The sequence below is a fragment of the Ptychodera flava genome, chromosome 6, assembly GCF_041260155.1.
Source record: "Ptychodera flava strain L36383 chromosome 6, AS_Pfla_20210202, whole genome shotgun sequence".
Classification (NCBI taxonomy): Eukaryota; Metazoa; Hemichordata; class Enteropneusta; family Ptychoderidae; genus Ptychodera; species Ptychodera flava.
Window position 1 is genome coordinate 15,759,803 of NC_091933.1, and position 17,546 is coordinate 15,777,348.

A 17,546-nucleotide genomic window follows, 5' to 3' on the forward strand; every position below is an offset into this window, starting at 1 on the left:
AACTTTATATACTCCCTCTGAACTTGGTCGTATACTCACATTAAGAGAGTTTTCAGCTAACACACCGGAGAATTCTTCCTCGAAATATTACTTTAAAGCAATTTTGTGTCTAACGGGGGCAAAGCAGATTCGCTCAGGCAAAAACGAACAAACACAGTCACAGTACAGATGAGGTATGAAAGCAACTGCTTTTATACAAGCATGTAACTGCAGCTTATAAGTTACGACCTTCAGTGAATTAATACGCAGTCCATATCACATAGGCATACTCTGACACCTAACAAAGACGACTTGCAAAAAAATCCATGAAGCGCTAGTGTACTGCTGCAGTAAGCCGCTCCCGGGGGAGGGGCTACCGCTGAGTACTTTGTGCTTGAACTGTCCAGATACACTTGTACCTGATTCGGGGATGAGTGCCGGGAAGCCACTGCATTGTCTGGTACTGCAGTTTAATCCATCATAAATCGTCTAGCTACTACATGCATACATTGATTTTTTAAAGGTATACACTTACTTTGCATATCGTTGAAACAGCTACGATCAGTTTGATTAATAATGTTGCATTTGTAAAATTTGAAATGCAAATATTATACAAACTGGAAAAGTTTTTGGCCCGTTGCGTTTCCATTAATCCTTTACATTTACGCCTCGCTCCCACTGGATTGGATTAAAAATTATGCAATTGCATGGAGGCATAGACACTTTAATAGATTCTCTACAAGCAATTTAATAAGAAATATTTCAATGAAAGCAAAGGTCAATTTTGTACTACTGAGAATCGAAAATTGCGGCTAGAAACATAGACAATCTAGAAAATGTTTTCTTGGGCTCTATACTTAAACACTGGTCCTTTCACACAAAGATTCCGTTGGTAAGCGGCAACCCCTAGGGCCACTGAAGCTTCGTCCAGAGTCTATCTACGGTTTCGATACCCAAACTATACCGATTTTCGGCAAAAAATATATACCAGACACACGGAACCTATATCTTTCAGCCAAATTTCGTCGAATGCGTCGTGACAATTGTTTCAGTGGTCTTCCCTGGAAGCGAACGGTTTTTGTTTGTTCGGATATAGGCTTACTCTAAATGATTTTTTTCACATATTGTCGCAGTTTTTTTTTACAAAACAAAACAAAACTATGATAAAGAGTCTGACTTTAAAAAAAAACAAACGCAAGTTTTGATTCGATGATAAAGAATTGGAAATTGTTAGAGGATATAAATATTGAGGTCTGATACTAACTCATACCGCAATGACCTCAGCAATCATTGCTGACTTCAGCCGTACAGCTCTCAAGACACAATTTATTATTCTGCATCAAGCGCTCAGTTTAGTGTCACAAGTTACGAGAATTTTGATGTCGAAGTCCACGCTTGTCATTTCGAAGCAAGCTCGCTTTTACAGGCTTGTTTTTTCGCCGCCATCATGCTTTCTGTGTGTTTGCTTTTCCCCCATAATTTTCTTAGAGGTAGTAAGTCGAATATCTTGTCTTTGCCATATAACAATTTTACGCTCAATAATGCAATTATATCATTATCCACTCACATAGGAAAACGGTCATCGTGTGAGAAAGATATCCGACAATGAAAAATTACAAAATATTACCATTAATGTGAGTAGAGGGTAGATGTACCCTTCTAATATTTATACAAAGCAGTGTACAGACCACCCAATTTTCTATCACCCCGAGAATTAGCACAATAAAAAAAATTCTATAGTAACAGCAAAAGCATAGCAGCAACAACAACGATAATAATGATAATGGTGATGACAATAATATTGACGACAGTAACAACAACTTGAAAGGGTGATATGCCAAAACAAACTGCTGTTGGGAAACGAAGTTACTTTTGAAGGCACGGCAAGTTATGAAAGCTACTGTAAAGTAACACACCTGAGGTTAAAATAGTTAAGTCTACTTTGAAATTCATGTAGGATCAAAACAGGCGATTTTCCAATAGGCCTTCTTAGATTGTTGACACTTCTCCTCTTCTTGTGTAAAAGCTGGTTTCTAAGTCTGCAGTACGTATTATACCGATTGTAAAATATAAGGAGCGGGCGACAGCGTTAGTAACTACCGGCACTTGCCCCAAGTCTGTGGGTTTACAGATATCAAAATATAGTAAAGTGAAGGGATTAATTTATCCAGACTGTGGCGTAGATGGTAGGGTGAAAGCCCTAGGACTGCTAGGAAAGCCGAGCGACTAAGTGGGTCATGACCGAACACATAATAACAAACGTAAACACAAATGAAACTACAGAGGGCGATCACCAGTATGGCAGTGTACAATATTAGATCATTGGGAAAGAATCACTAAGTTGGAGTAACCTTCGGGATCTGTCAACTGCCTTGGTCAACTGAGAGGTGGACTATAAGGTTACGATCTTTAGATGATCAGAAAGATGACATAAATTTCTCTTCCGCGTTCCAGGATTTTCATTTTCTTTAGATTGGCAGGATCTAATAATGTAATGTGCAGAGTTGTGATGTTATGTGGATATATTCTCCATTAAGGGTTTTTACGGTTTGTACAGCTTTCGTGTGTGCAGTCAGTCCCAGCGGACAAACAAAGCTCATATTAAAGGGTAACATTTTTGTCACACACACACACACACACACACACACACACACACACACACACACACACACACACACACACACACACACACATATATATATATATACATATATATATATATATATTATATATATATTATATATATATATATAGGCCTATATATACACCGTCAGTGACACACACATATATATATGTGTATATATATATAGTTATATATGACAAACAGCTCATAAGGGTAACGTTTTTGTCATAGAGAGAGAGAGAGAGAGAGAGAGAGAGAGAGAGAGAGAGAGAGAGAGAGAGAGAGAGAGAGAGAGAGAGAGAGAGAGAGAGAGAGAGAGAGAGAGATGTATTTGTGTATTTTTGTGTTTTTATTTACTAGTATTTGTTAAGATTTGTGCAAAGTAAACAACACAATAGTCCATAGAGGATTGGGTGAATAAAACAGGTGCAAATTACCCATGCAAAGCAATCCTCGCACCAGGATATGAAAATACATACGAAGAGCAAAAAGAAAAAGTGACATAAAATGTATAACAATTTAATGTAAAATCACAGGAATCAAAGAATACAATGAAAACAAATTCATGAAGATCTGCATTTACAACAAAGGAAACTACACGTGCTTACACGTGCTTTATGGATCAAATGATTTATACCCTTTGTCCCAGTATCATTTCTATGGCGTGGTTACAGTAATACAAAATGCAAGCTGTGACTTGATAGTTGGTAATGCCACGGGTATTTATTCAATGAAGTGGCTATCGATTCATACTTCGTTTCACATTTGATCGATATATATATGGATTAAAGGCCAGAGATTCATTTACTATCAGGTCAAGCACCTCCCAGCGTACTGATAGGGATAAAAGGTTGACAGAGACCAATCTCTACTTAAAATCAATACCTGAAGGTTAATGGAAGAGTGTATCCAGTAGCTGCTCTCTAATTTTACTAGATTCCGTTTAGAATAGGTAGCCAAACAAACACTCTCATACTGTCTGCGCATCTTAACATGCACCGTCAAAATTGCCCCATTCGTCAGTTGAACACTTCATGATGATAAGTATGAATCCATCCACGTCAAATAAAAAGCTTCATTGTGATATTAATATTCTGTAAACTTGGGTTTGAAAGGATTGTTCGCATGGGGTTCGTTTATGATAGGAGTCTTGCAGGTCTTGGTAGGTAGGTAGGTAGGCAGGTAGGTAGGTACAGTAGGTAGGAATATGTAAGACACACCAAATCATACACCCTTGCCGCCTATTGTGTTTGACCTTTTTCAAGTTGCCTACTTTGCAGTAAAATTACTTTCCACAACCCGCAAAGAGATGTTCCTCACCCGCCCTTTTCCCCTCTCGCTGATACGGAAAAACTAATGCAAAATCTGCCCCCAAAGAAATAAGCTTTCGAGTACCTGCTCCTGTGCACTACCAGATGCAGACATGCCCTTCCGCTCAGCCTATTGCCATTTTGTCGATCAGCAAGAGCGCATCATAAGGAGTGTTAGAGCTAAAAATCACAACTTCTTTAAATATCATGTATCTTTTCTGCGATTGGCCCTGGATGCATTTTTGCAATGTTGGGAGGGTTGTTTTTACATTCGGACACTCAACGCCCCGGAGCTCCTCGGGACAGCTGACACACCAGAGAATTTTAAATGTACTAATAGTGAACTTCAAATTATATACATAAACTGATGAATGAATGAATGAATGAATGAATGAATGAATGAATGAATGTATGAATGAATAAAGCAATAGATCTCAGTAATTATTGCTGCCCGAACTCTCGACGGCAAGAGCGCCAAAAAGCGCAATCACTCGCTCGCTTGTACCGACAGCCCCAAGTTAATATATCTTATATCTTTCCTATCTGTCCTGAACCTTTACATGTAAGTTTTTTAATGAGAGAATTTGCTGAGCCTTCTGATTTTTGTACAGCTTTGCCGGTCTGCGGCTTCTTGAGCGCGGGGGGGGGGGGGGGGGGGGGGGTGTTCTGATTTTGAAGTCTATGGAGTGAATGAAGCTTTTATTGTCTTATTTTATTGAAAATCCAAAATGTAATGTATACTCATTAACATATGCAGGTATGATGGCCATTAGAATTTCAAATATCAGGAAGTTTTAGGTAATCTGTATCTCCAGTCAACCGAAAAACGTGCACTATGATCCTTTATTTTTGTTTTCGGCCTTAAAAGAGAATGTTTACCAGGAGGGAAGTTTGATCAAAAGTCTAAATATTTTTGCATTACTATTCCTCTTCTTCTTCTCTGATGATGAGGAGGAGGAGGAGGAAGAGGATTATTGTTGTTGTTATTATTAGGCGCGTGTTACCCGAAGACATATGCGATAGGTTAAGGCTTCCATCCGCAGGCGGTAACTTTCGGGGTATTGCTCGTGTCTTCATTTGCGAAATACACTTCAGCCATTTCCCAATTATCCGTTAAATTGTTGACAATCACTATTGAAAGTTCGTCAAATCAAAACTCATTTGTTAATGATAACTTTTTATATTGTATATAATGTGTTGAGTTGTGCGAATTATACTTTGTTTTTCACTATTTCAGATGTATAGGAGCCTCAGTTCCTGGCTGTAGGACTGTGGTTTGGGTTCACATTGTTGCAAAGATTGAGGTCAGTCAGTGGTAAACTTTGATTTGATTTTAAAAAGGTACACGAGCTGGGAATCGAACCCAGATCTTCAGCTTAGAAGGCTGTAGTGCTATCCATTACACCACTCGTGCTGTTTTTGAGGAGAGTTTTATCATCCAATTCAATTTCTTCTCTCTGTCTATCAATGTGGATCACGCAATTCATGGCAAGTTCGTGCAATATTATTTTTGGGGTACCCACAATGCAGTTCGTTCACATTGTAGTGAGCCTGCGCTGTCGTGTTCATCGGCGGCCATTTTCCGGGGAATCTTGTGTTTCTCAACACTGTCAAGAAAAGAATACAGTTTGATTAGAAAAGGACTGTATTATGGCGGGTTTGCCTCGTAGGATAATAAAAGTAAGTAATGTCAGCGCTAGAAGATTTTCTAAAATTAATACGAGAAACAACTGTTGGACGGATTGCCAATCCGTATCATAGATGATATCTTGTGTCGCTCAAACGGCCGAGGGGACCGTCATACTGGAAACTTCGTTCGGTTAAAAAACCGGGGTATTGGTTAAACGCCCATCCTCTGTCGATTATATATTTTGCACCTTGAAGAGAAAAACACCTGCTAATATAGTAGTTGAATTCATACAGTATACGCCGCGAAACTGTAATTTGATTAACTTCTCCCGAAGCTCAAAGAGAACGTATGTTGTATGGCATCGCGAAAACATGGCTGCCAACGATGTACACGCGTCTCCTGTAGGTGAACTACAGTACTGGATAAGACCCATGAGCAAAGTTTCAAGTATAATATTACGCCATGTAAAGAAGCGTTACATGTAGCTGTCAATCGTGTATCTAGAACGGCAAAGTGTGAACGTCAAAACTAGGTAGTGTAACGGTTATTGTTATTATAGTGGCGATGCTTGATGTACCGTAAGGTTGTCATGACTTGGGAACAGCGCCCTTTATTTGTTCAGACGGATAACTCACATTTGAATCATAACAATTCTGATGCAAACGAAAGTCTTTACAGGTGAAAGATGTCCCCAACTGATTGCTGGTGACATTTTATCTGTGAAGGTGCACAGTTATCAATTCTATGACAGTGGAATGGGAATGCATTTTATTTAATAGAATCAGTGTTTGTGTACAGGCAACTATTGTTGTGCGTTGAGCCTGTACAGCTGACATTCCAGAACAGAATACCAAGTTGTGTAAAGGAATACAGGTGGTACTTGAAATGTTTGCAGTGTGTCGTTTGATACTGATACAGCTGCTTGTTAGCCTGCGCAAAATATCAGTTATTCACACTACCTGCACTGCCAGCAATCTATATTGTTGTTGTTGTTGTTATTGTGGACATATGAACGTATGGATGGATTCACTTGTCAACAATAACAATGCTTGCTTGACATAAATTAGCTACACTGAAACCTGCAGCAGTAAATGAGAATGCTGCTGGAACTGATGTTTGGTGCATTTCTTCATCTGCCAATGCACCTCATCAGAGTGTGGTGAGCATCGTTGCTTTCACATATCACAGTCAACGCCACCTTTAAAAGGACACTGATACAGCATAGATTGTAAAGAAACACCTTATAATGGCAGATGACCCAAAAATAATAACAGTCTCCATTCCATACCCTTCAAGAGTGAACTTATAAGTGTGTACATGATTGGAGTATTATTCCATATAATAAGTGTTGTACCAATCCAATTAGCACTTAACACGTCTTTGATTCCAATTAAGTTTTAAATCCATTGAAATAATTTGCTTTTCTGTTTAATCACTAATATTGCTTTGCCTGGGTTTTGGAGGTCTGTCAAGATAGTACCAGATGCACAGATCAAAATTAATGCTCAGGTACCATTTATGCCTCTGTGTGTGTATATACGCTGGTCAGTCCCTCTTCATTGTTGTGTGCCAAAAAGGAATGCAATTGAACCATTTTATGTATAGAGAAAGAGGATTAAATATCAAACTATTCTGTTTACCGATATTACATGCAGGGTTCCCTCCAGGGGATTTTGAAAGGTTGTCAACCCCTCTGTGTTGTTCAAGCAATCTATTTACATGTGAATAACCATACAAGAGAATACATTTTCACAACAAAAGAATATGCAACCATGCACTGTTATGTAAATTGGCCATCCCTCCGCTGTTTCCAAGCTGGAGAATACTGACATGTTTCTCCTCAGGTCTGCTTTCTGTTTAATGTGCATATGAAAACACGTTTGAATCACTGGACCAACTGCTGTATACTTACAAACACTTGTTCACTCACAGTGGTTGTGATGTATAATTTGTACATTTGTCATACGGGACAAATCTTGAAGCATAATCTGTACAATCATAAGAGCAGATCATCTTCCCTTATAAACCAACCCCAGGCTTCCTCTTTGAACAAGGATATTACATATCAGGTCACCCTCAGTTACATTATTCAGAGGAAATGAAATCCCTCTGCAGTCAGGGATTTCAACATTATATATCGCTTGTCATTTTAGTGTGGAGTTTCAGGGTTTGGCACACACGGATTTTTTTGTTTGGCACAGCCAAGGTTTACAGTTCGACACAAAGAAATACCAGACGGAAATGCAACATTTATCCAAGACAGACGACACGTTTTCATTTCTGTCTTCGTCTGAGAATGCCGCACAGTGCAGTGTTGTTGCATGCAAATTTAAGCGAGTTGTTTTAACGGTCACAACTGTCGGTCTGAACAGAAAAGACCCACGTTTGATCGTCGTATCTTCGTATAGCTATCGCCTTGGAGTAATCTATCGAAATAATGCAAATACACGGGGAAGAACCTACACCCGTGGAAAGGCAACCAGCAGTGATCTCCGGCAAAGTAGTTCACGAAATAGAGGAGATAGGTGGTGATAAGGCGACTGGTTTTGTACCTCGTGGATCATATGTACAAACAGCGAAGAAATTGCGATTGGCAGCAACGACCGTATTAAAAGAAGATTGGGTACATTTTGCAAGACCGGTTCAGTAAATCCCCTAGAAACTATCGCCGTGGTCGACAAAGAGTGTTACTGGACGTTGAAGTTGAGTTCATAGAAGCCATCAAATCTGAGAAGCCCTCCGTTAGGGACCGTTCAGTTTTTACGGCCTTGGGGGCCGGCAAAATCTTGTCGCCGGTGTTCAAAAAAATATAGACCCCCTGCATTTTTCGTGAAAAAAGATGACCTCCCCCCTTTGTCAGACAAAAAATTTGATGACCCCCCCCCCCCCCCCCCCCCCCCCCCCCCCCCCCTGGATGAAAAATAACCAAAACACATATGTCAAATTTACCCGCACGGTTTGGATTTGAACTCCGGTACGCGGCGCACTTTATTCGTGTAGCAGAGATGCCAGTGCACAAACTTCTTAGCCACATCCATGCAAACGTCTGTTAATTAGGACACGTGGTACGAGTCCAAAGGGTGTGTAAAATTGTCTGCGTTTTCCCCTGTATTGGACTTGGACTTGGTACTAGACTCATGCTTGTTTATTGCAATGAGTTCAATCTGTGCCTGCCTATCTGCGCCGCTGCTCTCAGAGAGCAAAGTTGGCGGAAACAGTTTTCATGTGCAAGTTTTGATGAACACTGAATACACAGGTGGTTTCCGTTATGGAAGTCAAACCTGGCTACACTGAGTGAGTGTTACCCTTCAGGGTACAATACAAATAAATGTTTAGTCAATTTCATAACAAATAGCTTCAATTTTTGCATTTATTTTAATATTCCCGGTAAAATCACACCCTTTAGTGCAAATCACATCCCTTGATGTTAAATGGAATAGTCTTCCGGTGTGTTTGACCGAGACTCCGAAGGTTTGAACCAATCATACGCCTGTATCGGGAAAGATTACTGTCACTCTTAGGTAAGTTCTGCTACAGTGTTATAGCTCCGTAACATTCTGCATGATAAGAGAACGTGCGGCAATCGACGCATCCTTTGATGTTTGTGTGTCGGAGTACAACAATTTGTACATTACAGTCAAGAAACCCGTGTGTGCCAACCCTGAAACTCCACACTAAAAAGACAAGCGCTGTATATGTCCTGTAATACAGTAAATCAAAGATTGGCACGGCTGTCCAGGTCTTCAAATCCAAGTCCCTGGACTCAAATGTTCATGTAGTGGTATTTTCATTGAACTTGAAATCTATCTGATCTGATCATCAGAGTAGTTTCCTGTTGTCTCTCTGACAGTGTACAAACCAACAATACATTGACAATGTACATGATTTGTTAAGCCAAGAGTGTGTACATTTGAAGTTCTCTGGCTCTACCTACTAGTTGTGGCTCAGTAATGCTCCTGTGACTGAAGCTCTTGGTGTTTAACTCCAGGGAGATTAACCCTTTAAGTGCCAAAGTCAATTTTTGTCTCCTTTATATAATATACTTGTGTATTTTTTCTGACTTTTGCTGAAATTTTAATAAAATAATTGTAGCCAATGAAATGTGATGCCCAGTAAAAATTATCAAAAAAAAAATTACAGAAAAATTCATAAAAATTAGTAAAATTTTGCACTAAAATATTGGCGGGAAAAATTGCAGCACTCAAAGGGTGAACAACAATTACCTGAAATGTGAAAAGACATCAACCCAAACATGGCTCCTCCATGATAGATATTTGCATTTTCAAAGTCTGTAGTAAGTGCACGTCCTTGAAAGCTGTACTAATTAGAGTGTTGTGTCTGTGCAAGTCGAGTGTTTGTTTAGATAGGTCAAAGACGATTCCTATCCTGTGTTATCACCATGATTAAAAACAAATCAATGGATTGCATATGCCATTACAAATGATTGCAGTAGTCTTAGAAAGGCATCCCAACCAAAACACAAATGAAATACTTTCATACCTCTATAAATGTAAGGAGATTACATTACAACTGACCTAATTTTTTCAAATTAACTGGATGCTCAGTAAATTTGATTCCTATAAACTGTGTGAGCCATATTAGACATCAAATATACATGAAAATATTGCAAATTACATCGATGTGGTCGATGTATCCCAGATAAGTACCCGGAATGTGCAGAATCTGTTAAACAAAATTTTAATCCTCTAGTATTAAGGAGCATCTTCTAATAATGGATTTCTGTGATCCAAGATCTTTCATGGAGTATAGTAACAAAATGCGAATACCACAGACAATTGGTTGTATCACATATCAGTATTGATCATCTATTCACTTTTTGCTAAATTCATTCTGATTGGCACCACTTTCCCATTTCCAACACTAGAGGTCCAACTTTGCCTCAGAAAGAATGGATTATACCAAATTCAGAACCTTCAAGCGTGTAACCTTCCTACCCTGTATTTTGAGCCTAATGGTATCATTAACAACTGTATTCGTAGACCTTTACATAGAGAAAAGCATTGAAAAATTTATTAAATAAATGAAGTAATTCAGTGCACTGCAACAAAAACTACAAACCAAGTGTTCTTGTGTTGTAGATATTCCACATAGATGTCATCAGAATTAGACTAAAAATGTAAAGATATCTTTTTGCCATTTCTGATATGGTAGAGGGCCCCGTCCTTATATATAAGACGGGTCTGCAGAGAATGAAAGTTTGGATGACTGTAAGGAGAATGGAAATGTGCACATGACTATCAGTGTAGTGTTTAGTTTTTGTGTTATTGTTTACCTGTTTGTCTTTTGAGATTTTCATTCTCTCATTAGTTCTCATTGCGGTTTTTTTGTTCCAGTCCTTAAAATAATTGCAACATAGCATAATTTAGCTATTGCAGTGAACATTGATTCTTTTAAATAATGTAAGGTAATGATGTATGATATTTGTTGCTTGGCATGTAATTCTAAGTAGAGCCATAATTCATTTTATTACATGCTTCATATATCTAGTGCCTTGGATGGATCTCTGTGTTTTTGTTTAGACTTGAACAGGATGCAGAGCCATATTTTGACCAGAATAAATGAATCATTGTTTCTATTGCCATGTGTATTTACATAGACAATAAAAATTCATACGTGTTGGAGCCAGTACTCGGGACTCGCCTACTACCGGTAGTCTTCCTGTCACCAAAAAGAAATTTTGAACATAATAATCCAGTGTCAGCTTATCCGGGGTAAAATAGTATCCATTTTCAGTAATATTTATTCCTAAGATTTCAAGAACAGTGCTTTACAAAATGAAGTTAAAATAGGAAATGTCAGCATATATATTTCATGAAATTTCTGACCTGATAATGCATCTTGGGGGAGTGAATTGTACCCAAATGAAGTGTATACCTGATTATGACGAGGATCATTGTCTATAATTTATAAATACTTCTTTCCCCTCCCCACCCCCAGTGTTATCACCTGCATATTTATGTGACATTATATATGTATGTTCTTAACAGGAGACACAGCGTCTGGTGCAGGAACCGGTCCCTGGCATTAGTGCTATTCCAGATGAACACAATGCAAGATATTTCCATGTTATAGTTGCAGGCCCTGAAGAGGTAGGCAGACCAGATATCTATACATCATGCACTGATAATGACATTTCTAACATTTTGGAGATTTTTCATGACATATTGAGGACATCTGTTCTTGGTTGCTTGAAACTAAAACGTTCTGAAAAAGAAGTGTTCAGGAAAGTCTGTGGTGTGATTAGCACCGTGGGTTTTGTTAAACCCTAATAGGCTACTTAAGGTAGCTATATACCTTTTAGACACTTTCAGATTTTTATTTTTTTCTCAATTGAACACGAACCAAACCCCAATAAAGTTATACATTTTCTGAAAGCCCTGATATAGAGCTATCCGACCAAGCACAGTACACGGTCATTATTTGCATAAGAGTCCCCACGGACACCGTCCGGGGGGACTTATAGGTTTGGTCATGTCCGTGCGTGCGTCCGTGCGTGCGTGCGTGCGTGCGTGCGTGTGTGCGTGCGTCCATCCGTTCACACAGATATCTCAGAGATGCAAGAAGCGATTTCATTCAAACTTGGTACAAGGACTACTTCATATGTCATACAGATGCACGTCGATTTGTTTTGGGATACGATCCAATATGGCCGCCAGGCGGCCATTTTATTACGATTTTTTCATGTACAGAGCCATAACTCAGACATGTTTCAACCAATTTTATTCAAAGTTGGTACAAGGACATTGACCAATGTCATAGATATGCACGTCAATTTTCTTTGTGATACGATCCAATATGGCCGCCAGGCGGCCATTTTATTACGATTTTTTCATGTACAGAGCCATAACTCAGACATGTTTCAACTGATTTTATTCAAAGTTGGTACAAAGACATTGACCAATGTCATAGATATGCACGTCAATTTGTTTTGTGATACGATCCAATATGGCCGCCAGGCGGCCATTTTATTATGATTTTTTCATGTACAGAGCCACAACTCAGACATGTTTCAACCGATTTTATTCAACATTGCTACAAGGACATTGACCAATTTCATAGATATGCACGTCGATTTGTTTTGTGATACAATCCAATATGGCCGCTAGGCGGCCATTTTATTACAATTTTTTCATATACAGAGGCGTAACTCAGGCATATCTCAACCGATTTTATTCAAAGTTGGTACAAGGACATTGACCAATGTCATAGATATGCACGTCGATTTGTTTTGTGATACGATCCAATATGGCTGCTGTGTGGTCATTATGTTACGATTTTTTTCATATACAGAGGCATAACTCAGGCATATCTCAACTGATTTTATTCAAAGTTGGTACAAGGACATTGACCTATGTCATACATATGTACATGTACGTTGATTTTTTATGTGATACGATCCAATATGGTTGCTAGGCAGCCATTTCATTACGATGTTTTCATGTACAGAGCCATAACTCAGACATATTTCCACCAGTATCATTCAAAGTTGACATTGACCTATTTCATACATATGCTCGTCAATTTCTTTCACGTCATGTAGCAGTAACATGTCAATTATTGAAGTTTCGTAAGTAGGCTGATATGTCAAGAAATATGTACTGCATCAAATTCATGAAACTTTATACAGATGTTAACCGATGTTAAGCTCACATTGCTTTAACATTGAAAAAGACATTTATCAGTGTCATTTTAATTAATTTGTAATTGCATAAGTAATGAACTTTCCTAATTAGGGTGATATAGCCACAAATTAATACAACGTCAAATGTGATGAAACTTGATACAGATGTTGATCTCATAGTGTTGTAAATACTGCATCAAACTTTATGAAATATGGTACCAGTGATAATCTGTTAAGTGTTAGAATTGTATGCAAAAATGTTTTGCAACATCCTGTTGATTAATTCCTAGTTGACTCATTTTATGAACTTTAGGATGGTGGCCTACATTGGTTTTATGTTTTCATCACCATGGAACTCATTCTTGGCCATTGAGCGCCATCTGTATCAAAGTATTTTTATCACAGACCTAATTAATGAAGAGGACTCTATCCTCTCTGAGGACATGTAATCAAAGTACCCATTAACAAGTGGGGACTGTGTCATCAACGATGACTTGTTTGCATAAGAGTCACGTGACAAGCGTTTTGCTGAACCTTCCAAAACCCGGTTTTTCCCGCCTTATGCGAACACGCTGCAAGATTTCCGGTTGGAATTTCTTCATTGACAAGCCTTGACAATATCCTTCAAAATTGTGTCTGGGATTTTCTTTATATGCCTTTGTTTTTTTTTAATGCGCTCTTAAAGGTTTTAGATGAAGGTGCTTTTCAAGGAATTTTAATTATCACGCCATATAATTTGAATGGAGCCTCCGGGAAAAAATCGCAGACACAGTTTTGAAGGATATTGTCAAGGCTTGTCAATGAAGAAATTCTAACCGGAAATCTTGCAGCGTGTTCGCATAAGGCGGGAAAAACCGGTTTTTGGAAGGTTCAGCAAAACGCTTGTCACGTGACTCTTATGCAAATAATGACCGTGTACTGTGCTTGGTCTGATAGCTCTATATCAGGGCTTTCAGAAAATGTATACTTTATTGGGGTTTGGGACGTGTTCAATTGAGAAAAAAATAAAAATCTGAAAGTGGCTAAAAGGTATATAGCTACCTTAAGATGTCAGAGAGACAGTTAAAAATTCAAAGTCATCTCTGAAACATTCATAATTTATCCAGAAATATTTGTAATATTCTTGGCACAGTACTTTCAGTGTCTGTCCCTGTGAATGTACTGTATATTACCAGCATTGAAAGAAATGCTCTTGCAATAATAGTGTGAGTTTACTAAGGTGATATCATATTGTAGAGAACCTACCATAGATAGTTTCACACTTGAAGCATGCCACCCAGTCTGCTGCCTTGTTTCACTCATGTGAATATGTATTTGAAATGCACATCTAAACACAGATGCCAACTTACCCTCCTTGAAAATGTCTTATTTGTATCTTTCAGTCTCCGTTTGAAGGTGGCACATTTAAATTAGAACTCTTCCTACCTGAAGAATATCCCATGTCAGCACCCAAAGTGCGGTTTATGACCAAAATATATCATCCAAACATTGACAAACTGGGTAGGATTTGCCTGGATATTTTAAAAGGTAAGTTTGGTCTTCATGAAGGATGCATTTATGAGGCACTTGTCAGTGCTCATCGTTTGCTGTACATGCGTGTTTGTGTATGTATTTCCTAGTAGCAAACATAAGTTTATAAACCCCTTTGACAAACATTGTAACCTTTTATTACTTATGGTAAAACCCCCCTAAATACACGCCCATTTTTGTAATCTGAACTTTCTTTTCTGTTGATTTTCCACCACCAGATAAATGGAGTCCTGCTTTACAAATTCGCACAGTGTTACTTTCAATACAGGCATTGCTAAGCGCCCCGAATCCCGATGATCCACTTGCCAATGATGTGGCAGAGCAGTGGAAAGTAAACGAAGCCAAAGCAATTGAAACAGGTGAGTAAAAGTATGGCATACTGTGAGAGGTCATCATGTCAAACTCAAAAGGCGTGCTGTCTGAAGTTGGTCTTGATAAAGAACCTGGTTCTCCCAGATAAACACAAGGGGATCTTTTGAGTGCATATAGAAACAGGGCAAAACACTTCTTATCATTTTGTCACAATCACAAAGGTTGAAGCCTACCTATTTCATATTCAGGGTTATTGACAATAATATGTAATACTTTTTTGAGTTTTGAGAAAAAAATCTTTGACTGTTAGATATGAATCAATAGAGGTACTTGGCTTCACATTAGTGGATGTCCACCAAATACAAGATTTTTGCATGCTACATATTTGTAGATCATTGCGTGAGAGTAAGATTGTATCATATACAAGTGAAATGCTGGACACCAATGGATGCAGACACACATGATAACAGCAGTCATGTTCTCATATTATCACCATATGTATGACAAATTAAAATGGTGTTGTATCTCTTGGTAGCATAATTTGTGACAGTCCATGTGTGAAAACTATCTCTTTTCATTACTATTCTGCGAGATAGAATTCTATTCATTGCTGTCGTCCCTGCTTTGGAAGATAATAGTGATTGGACATTCCATATATATTGAAATCCTTGGTACAGTTTTTATACATCATTGTCCTGGTAACAAAGGAAATGCTTGGAATGCTTGAACTTTTGATAGATAAATCATTCCATCAAATAATTCCCTTACGGAAAAGAAATGGTGTAAGTGTAGAGATTGCACATCACCAGAGGTCAGGTTTGAGCGTCAATAATTATTGGATGTATTTTTTCTGCTTGCCTTACAGCAAGAGCATGGACAAGACTATATGCAACACAGTAGAGAGAGAGAGATGGCCATCCTGTGTATACCTTTCAAATAGCTGACCTTTGAACTATGCGTTGACTGGCAGACTCGCCCCAGGAGGGTATGACGGAGCAAGAATGATGAACATTCATACAGAATGAACAGCAGACCTATACTTTTGGAGTCCAGTGCATTTGTCTTTTGCAAGCTAACCTGCCTGTCAACTCATACCCTACTGTCTCTTTAAAGTGACATACGGCACACAACACCGGGACATCACCCTCTATCTACACTCACATATTTCAGTCAGGAACACTTATCTTTTACCTTCGGAAGAAACTATCCAGAAAGTTAAAAATGAAAACAGAAAAAAAAGACAAAAAACGGAAAGAAAAAAAAAATGCATTAAAATGATAGCGGCAAACCAGGGAACAAAAGATGTGAGTAATCAATCTGATTAACCTTATTTTTAGAAAATAAAATTTGAGTTTCATAGTCTTGCTTTTTACCTCAAAGTAGCGTTTACATTTTGGGGGGTTTCGTACAGTAAGAAAAAACAAATATTTGGGAGAGGGGGGGGACTGAATGTCATCAGGAAAAAAGAATTTGAGCTGATTTTGAAATTGTATGTGCTACATTAAAATTATGACACAAATGTATCATTTAGGTTGACAGCTAAAAAGGCCACATGTGCTTTTCTGCTATGAGCCAAAAATTAGGTAGTTTTCAGAAGAGATAACTTTAAACTTTGCAAGCTGGCAGGCTTTTGGTTCAAGAAAATGGTCAGAAAGAGAACATAAGATTTGACTTGAAAATGTGATGTAGGGTATATAGTTTTAGGCATGTATATACAGCTCCGCTTTCATTTTACTTATTTGTATTTCATTTTGTTTTTCCCAATTTCTGATCAATACATAAATGACATTTCTTTTAATAATAATAATAACAAACCTTGCACACACAGCAGCATAAAAACTCAAAAAATCTGCAAGTTGGCTCTTCACCAAGACATACGAGCCTGCCTTTTGGTTTTGCTTGCTTGCTCTTGATATTCATAGCCACCAATAGGGAGATATTCTGTTCACTTTTGTGTTTCTTTTTGTTTCATAGAGTCGAACTTAAAGAGCTAAGTTAGGACAAGTATAACTAGTGTAATATTCTTTTGCCCTGCCGTGTCTGCTAATCTGGTAGCACACACAAAACAATGTTTGTGAAGTCTTTTTGGCGGTATTTAACTCTCTCACCCCCAGTGTACAGTTGACTGCTCAAAATTTACGCCATCAGAAATAATCAAATCAAATTACAGCGGTGAGAGAGTTAAAACCAGTCAGAGCATCCATAAATATCTGTCACTCCCCAGCAGATAAATTCTGGCATCACTGAAATCTACTCGGACCTGTACATGATTGTTCACGAGACATTACATGTGTCCCCCTTTTTTTGTAGCTACGTTTAAAGGACAATAAATACAAACATTGCTTGAATTCACTTCGTTGGTGCTTCATCATTTGTTGACAGAGATGGTGTGCATCTGCTGTTGTCATGGTGTGGCCCCTGTTTGTACTATACTTTGTAGTGTGCGTGTTGTGAAACAAAGCCGCCTCTGGAACTTGGTGTATTCTGGCGATGGCTTAGTCATGTGTATGAATAGTGGGA

General features: G+C 38.4%; 1 protein-coding gene and 1 non-coding gene across 2 annotated transcripts; one reads left to right on the plus strand and one right to left on the minus strand.

Annotated features, from left to right (window-relative positions):
• Positions 1–5,254: 5,254 nt before the first annotated feature.
• On the minus strand, positions 5,255–5,326 carry Trnar-ucu (transfer RNA arginine (anticodon UCU)). The gene has a single exon. It is a non-coding gene; the product is annotated as a tRNA-Arg (tRNA).
• Positions 5,327–5,456: 130 nt separating this feature from the next.
• LOC139134965 (ubiquitin-conjugating enzyme E2 N) lies at positions 5,457–17,374 on the plus strand. Its single transcript, XM_070702084.1, has 5 exons — positions 5,457–5,592; positions 11,551–11,652; positions 14,567–14,711; positions 14,933–15,073; positions 15,892–17,374. Exons 1-5 carry the CDS (start codon positions 5,563–5,565, stop codon positions 15,924–15,926), a joined length of 453 nt encoding a protein of 150 aa, XP_070558185.1. The 5' UTR covers positions 5,457–5,562; the 3' UTR covers positions 15,927–17,374.
• The last annotated feature ends 172 nt before the right edge of the window (positions 17,375–17,546 follow it).

Excerpts from the sequence above, each read along its gene's own strand:
- LOC139134965 (XM_070702084.1), top strand. The coding sequence starts at position 5,563 with ATGGCGGGTTTGCCTCGTAGGATAATAAAA. Across the intron at positions 5,593-11,550 it reads TGCCTCGTAGGATAATAAAA|GAGACACAGCGTCTGGTGCA; the intron begins GTAAGTAATGTC and ends TGTTCTTAACAG. Across the intron at positions 14,712-14,932 it reads TTGCCTGGATATTTTAAAAG|ATAAATGGAGTCCTGCTTTA; the intron begins GTAAGTTTGGTC and ends TTCCACCACCAG.